A 6357-nucleotide genomic window follows, 5' to 3' on the forward strand; every position below is an offset into this window, starting at 1 on the left:
CAGTTGTTGTTGTGTTCCCTAATTTGAGTGTACATAAATGAAGGTGTGTTGCTGAGCCCGACCTGGACATAATCTGGACTGGACCTGGTTTTAAGAACCCTTTAAACAATCTAATTTCATTGACAACCTGGTCTGGTGAAGAAAATGTCCTTTATTTACAAAATAAATAAAAAACATTTTCTTGAACAAAAAAGAAATTAAAATTAAATAAAAACAGTTACAAAGAAACTAGTAATTAATGGATATGAGTAAAATAAACTGTTAAAGGTTAGTACTATTAGTGCACCAGCAGCACACACAATCATGTGTGCTTCACGGACTGTATCCTTGCAGACTGTATTGATACATATTGTAGGAACCAGAATATTAATAACAGAAGGAAACAACCATTTTGTGTGAATGAGTGTGAATAAGTATAAATGGGGGAGTGAGGGTTTTTGGGTTAGTGCACTAACTGTAAGTGGATCTTGTGTTTTTTATGTTGATTTAATAAAAAATAAAAAATAATAAATAGCTCCCGTTTATATTCCTTTAGATGTCAAGAGTATTTAAAAGGTTAGACGTTAATATACAAATCAAATATCATGGAAAAAAACATAGCTAAATGTGACTGAGTGGATCCGAACACTCTTTAGAATACTTTTTTTATTTTTAGAACATTTAAAAAAGATTAAAAAATCACTAAATGGGAAGTGGACACTCCCTTCTATACTCACAAGGAGTATACATAAGTGCAAAGTTTGGAGACACATAATTTCTTTACATCTGGATAGTTATAGAATTAAGCATTAATCCATGAAAGACACTATTGGCCTTAATTGTGCAACGGTAAGCAACCTATTAGATGGACATTAACGAATGCTGTGTGATCGTTGTTCATCTGTGTTAGTTTCTGTGTTGTCAAGCAATTAGCTTCTGCAGTTGCTCTCCTGCTGCTAGTCAAATATTGCTGTTGTCTATAATTTGGTGCCTATAGTTACTTCAATGGTATGAAGTTGCGTGGCGCAGTGGAAGAATGGCCGTGCGCGACCCGAGGGTCCCTGGTTCAATCCCCACCTAGTACCAACCTCGTCATGTCCGTTGTGTCTTGAGCAAGACACTTCACCCTTGCTCCTGATGGGTGCTGGTTAGCGCCTTACATGGCAGCTCCCTCCATCAGTGTGTGAATGGGTAAATGTGGAAGTAGTGTCAAAGCGCTTTGAGTACCTTGAAGGTAGAAAAGCGCTATACAAGTACAACCCATTTATCATTATTTATTTATTTAAGTATGTTTTAATGTTAAGTTAGATTTTTAAGTTGCTTCCCTGGTGTCCAGCAATGTTTAATTCAAACAATATTTTGTGACATAAAGAGACAGTATGTCAATGCTATTGCTATGGGATATGAGAGATATATTAATACAATTTGTTAATGCTTTTAATCAAGGCTAAACTTTGCAGCATACAATACGCACATCCATTAAATGTGGATTGTGGAAGGTTCCTGAAGAAAAATGCTCATATGTAAGTATAGGGAGGATAAGAAAAGTAGAAGTCAAAATAAAATCAATAATTAAATCACAACAGACTTTTAAGGTCATGCAGACATTGAAAAGTGGTCACTACAAACTCAATTCCACGAAAACAAGACTTGCAAATTCTACACGGAAGCAACTTTTCTGTGTTTTTTGGTTGTTTAAACAACCTTTCTCCCATAATGATGGACAATCTTAGCAACTTTATAGTAACTTTTACCAAAATCCCTATAGGAACCATTTCCACAGGCAATATATTCAATACTTTTCAGTGCTTCCCCTAAGTTGACAGGTTTACTTGTATAACAGAGAGCAATAGAAAGACAAAATAAACTACAAAGTCAAAACTAAAAACATTTAATTTGATAACTGCAATTGCACCTGTGCACACGATACAGAGATGATGATAAATGATTAACTATAGCATGTAGAGACAAAAATAATAAAGTAAAAATATAAATATATTACATCTGCATTTAGTTCAATAAAATGACAATGTATATGGCTTGAAAGTGTGATGTAGGAAATTCAATATATTGTGGCTTATTATTGGGCATCAGAATAGCTTATCTACACGGCTTAATGCAAGACATTGTACTCAGGTTTTGTTCTTTTTTCTTTAACAAGTTCAAAACATGGCGTCATCAATTACTGCCTCAATCGTGGTCATGATCATTTCCAGCATGAAAGCAAAGCTAAGGAATTTGGGTTAGTAAGAGACGAAAACATAATTTTTAACGCCATCATCTGGTACATGTTGGTGTGTTTACGGCATTTTCCGACAGGTAAGTTTGAACTACAGCATGTTTTATTCTGTTTCACATGTAGCATTTAGTAGGCTCTTAGCTTTAACCAAGCTAGCTGCAGGCTACAAACAACATACAATAATTTGGGGAAAAAGCATTATGTCTGTTCACTTTTAGTTTTGGGTAAGTACAAAAATGAATGAATATTACTTTCGGAGCAGTAGCACGGTGATCAATGTATTTCAAAGGAATAATGGGTTTACTTTTTTCCAGGTAACCCTGCTTATGAAATGAGGCTGGGCTCACTCGCTCCATCTTGGACACATAAGAGATGAAAAACGTAGATTACGCAAATTTGGAACGGAGGACAATAAGATGAAACAGACTTTGCATTCTGAATTTCTTTACCAGTATAAAAACTGACTCCCTTTACAAGTTATCGACAAGTTTGGCTTTTACAATGGCAGCATTGATTTTTTTTTTGTACGATCCAGTTTGTTGCTCCCTCTCACATTACCGTGGTACAGTATAGCCATGTAAACAAAAGCTTTGGCCAGCAAAAATGGCTACCACGGCACCACAATGCATTGTGAAATCACGAGCACTTTTGAGCTCTACATGGTCCAACAGAACAGCAGTAGTGTTTAATTCCAACATGGTAATAGCATGCTTGCACATACATTTTTATAGCTATCCACCAACAACCCCACTTCCTCATTAATCCACCAATCACACGCCAACGTAACAATATCCTGACATAGGCCAACACAGATAGACAGACAACGTTCACACTCATATTCATTCACTAGGGCCAATTTAGTGTTGCCAATCAGCCTATCCCCAGGTACATGTCTTTGGAGGTGGGAGGAAGTCGGAGTACCCGGAGGGAACCCACGCAGTCACAGGGAGAACATGCAAACTCCACACGCGATGAGGTGGCAACTTGTCCAGGGTGTACCGCGCCTTCCGCCAGTGTGCAGCTGGGATAGACTCCAGCACCCCGTAACGAACAAGCGGTAGAAAACGGATGGATGGCACTACATCCGAAATTACATTCAAACGAAATAAAAGTGACCTTGTTGGGGTGTGGGGTGCTAAGAAAACACAGCTGATTTTATTTTCTTATAAGGTTTACTTAAGTTTTTGTGATTAAATGAATTTTGTCAAGTGTGTTTAAGACAGTTATATGACCAACAAGTGAAAGAATAACAAATCCCTTGGTGAAAGCCCAAAGCTGGGTCATGTTGGCCTGGTTTTCTCACCATCATTCTGGTCTTCAACTCTCGCCACAAGTTCCACGTTGGATTTACTTGGCCATTCTAGAACATTGACATCATTGTTCTTCAACTATTTATTCTCTATCTTGGCAATATGTTTCCCAACATTGTCATGTTGGTACTTCCAGTTGTGGCCAAGGTTGACGTAGTCCCTTAGCCACTGGAACACAAGCACCCATATTGCACACTGTTTCCACCACCATACTAGCGTGTTCTCCAGCTTGTATGCTTCTCCTCTCATTCACCAGATGTTCTCAGCATCCTTATTGCCAAATGACTCCGCTGCTAAGGAAGAACCAGCTAAAGGCTTGCCTGGCTTTTGCTAGGGTTCATCTGAAACAAGAACCCAGCTTTTAGTCAAATATCCTGTGGTCTGATGAGACAAAGCTAAAATTGTTTGGCTTTATGAATTCTGAGTACCTCTAGAGAAAGAAATAAGAAGCATAAAAGTTGAAGAACCCTTTGCCCACTGTCAAGTATGGTGGTTGAAACATCATGGTACGGTGATGCTTATTTTCCAGGGGCTAAGGGAACAACGTCAAAGGTCCAAGAAATCAAGAGAAAGTTTAAGGCTTTAACCAAAGAAGAGTGAGCCACCATCACACAGGAGACATGCAAGAACCTTGCAGACACATACGAGAATGGTCTAGAAGCAGTCATAAAAAACAAAAGCTATGCAATTGACTAATAAGTAAATTCATTGGACTAAGTAAACCAAATGTATGAATACTTTAACATGGATTTTTTCAATGAAAAAATTAGTGAAATAAATATTTTTTTGATTTGTGTATTGCTTTTATTCTTTCACTTCTTGTTTGTCACATTTGATTCAAAAACAAACTTGGCCAAATGCATTCATTTAATCACAAAAAACTAATAAGAGCATGAATCACTTTGAGGACAAATGTATAAGCAGTTGAGGTTTATATGGATTAAATAGTTTAAAGTGTGTAGTAAGGAAGAAAACTCACCTGTTATGTCAGCCTTCATGGCCTCTGCCTGTCTGCTCACAACACAAGAGAGCAACTGGTTAAACAACAATCCCAAACGGAGGCATTACATGCTTGTGATTGACGTCCACCGGGTGACGTCACCGACCACAACGTCATTTAAGCGCTGTTGTGACACAAAAGTCTCTGGAAGCAACACATTACGTCAACAACCATATTGACCTCCTAGATAAAATCAGCGGTTCAACATAGTCCCAACACACATGATTACGGACATTATAGTTCGAACACACATGATTAATGAGGGTCGTGTAAATCAAATCATGACAACCTTGACTTGTCTTGTATGCACCAGAACGCTAATGTTAGCAGGCTAATGCTAAGTAGCCTGCGTTGCTGGGGAACGCACATGTTAAAGTATAATCAAATACAGGCAATGGTTACAATTAAAACAAAACGGAAGCATTGTCATGTGTGACTAATAGCTGTGTAGGCTAATGACAGGCGGCGGCATCAATGGTTTGTTGATGTATGGCGCTAGCTAGTAGCTGCTAGCTTTAGCTTCAGCACGCCAGCAAAACACTCAAACGCGTTGATATGTGACTTAATGTGTTCTGTCGTAGTGCGCAGCGACACGGCACAAAAGATGGGTCAACCTACCGTAAGTACTGGGAACAGAGGCTCATCCTGTCAGCTCGCCTGCTTTTAGGCTACGACGAGCTCAGACGCTAACTCCGCCGCCGCAGCCATATTGTTCCTGTCTGACTACACACGGGAGGGGGCGGGGGAAGCGGGAGGGGGTTCGGCACATTTCGGAAGCTTTCGGTTCGAATACGAAGGAACGCCGAGAACAAAAGCAAAACACTTGTCATAATAACGTTGTTGGTGAGCAGAAAGTCACACGAGTAACGAGTAACGTTTCTCACTGTTTTGACGTCAAAATGCTCATCTTTTGTTGTTGTGACTGTTACGTCATCATGCTGACAGGCGCTCTCGACCAGGCTTGAAAATGTTCTAGGAAAACGTAGTGAGCATTAAGTTCAAATAAGGTTCTAATGCAACAAGGAACACTAGTGAACAATCCGTTCTATAAGGGTTTAATCTAATAAGAAACACTAATGAATATTTAATTTCAATCGAACTCTAATCTAACTCTGTCTTTGGATTGTAGATAATGTAAATAATTCAATGTATATACTCCGATGAATAACTTGTGTGATGACTGTATTATGCTGATTGATTAACGTGGACCCGACTTAAACAAGTTCAATCAATCAATCAATGTTTATTTATATAGCCCTAAATCACAAGTATCTCAAAGGGCTGCACAAGCCACAACAACATATTCTCGATACAGAGCCCACATAAAGGCAAGGAAAAACTCACCCTAGTGGGACGTCGATGTGAATGACCATGAGAAACCTTGGAGAGGACCGCATATGTGGGTAACCCCCCCACCTCTAGGGGAGACCGAATGCAATGGATGTCGAGTGGGTCTGACATAATATTGTGAGAGTCCAGTCCATAGTGGATCCAACATAATAGTAAGAGTCCAGTCCATAGTGGGGCCAGCAGGAAACCACCCCGAGCGGAGACGGGTCAGCAGCGCAGAGATGTTCCCAACTGATGCACAGGCAAGCGGTCCACCCCGGGTCCCGACTCTGGACACCCAGCACTTCATCCTTGGCCACCGGACCTGTGTGTCTCCCCTTCCACAATGGAGAGGGGGGGAGCAGAGGAGAAAGGAAAATAAACGGCAGATCAACTGGTCTAAAAAAAGGGGGGCTATTTAAAGGCTAGAGTATACAAATGAGTTTTAAGATGGGACTTAAATGCTTCTAAGTTTAAAAACTTATTTGGGTGTTACCATT

General features: G+C 39.6%; 1 protein-coding gene across 3 annotated transcripts in view; it reads right to left on the reverse strand.

The window, feature by feature from the left end:
- Nucleotides 1-5309, reverse strand: part of smg7 (SMG7 nonsense mediated mRNA decay factor) — a 15033-nt gene extending 9724 nt beyond the window's left edge. For 2 of the 3 annotated variants that reach the window (XM_061979195.2, XM_061979194.2), the window contains exons 1-2: nucleotides 5147-5309; nucleotides 4508-4539 (exon numbers count right to left, since the gene is read on the reverse strand). In XM_061979195.2, the coding sequence (XP_061835179.1) occupies nucleotides 4508-4539; nucleotides 5147-5172 (58 nt within the window). In that variant the 5' untranslated portion in view covers nucleotides 5173-5309. The remainder of the gene's footprint in view (nucleotides 1-4507; nucleotides 4540-5146) is intronic. The other variant, XM_061979196.2, reaches the window with a different exon arrangement.
- Between the last annotated feature and the right edge of the window lie 1048 nt (nucleotides 5310-6357).

The sequence above is a fragment of the Nerophis lumbriciformis genome, linkage group LG19, assembly GCF_033978685.3.
Source record: "Nerophis lumbriciformis linkage group LG19, RoL_Nlum_v2.1, whole genome shotgun sequence".
Lineage (NCBI taxonomy): Eukaryota > Metazoa > Chordata > Actinopteri > Syngnathiformes > Syngnathidae > Nerophis > Nerophis lumbriciformis.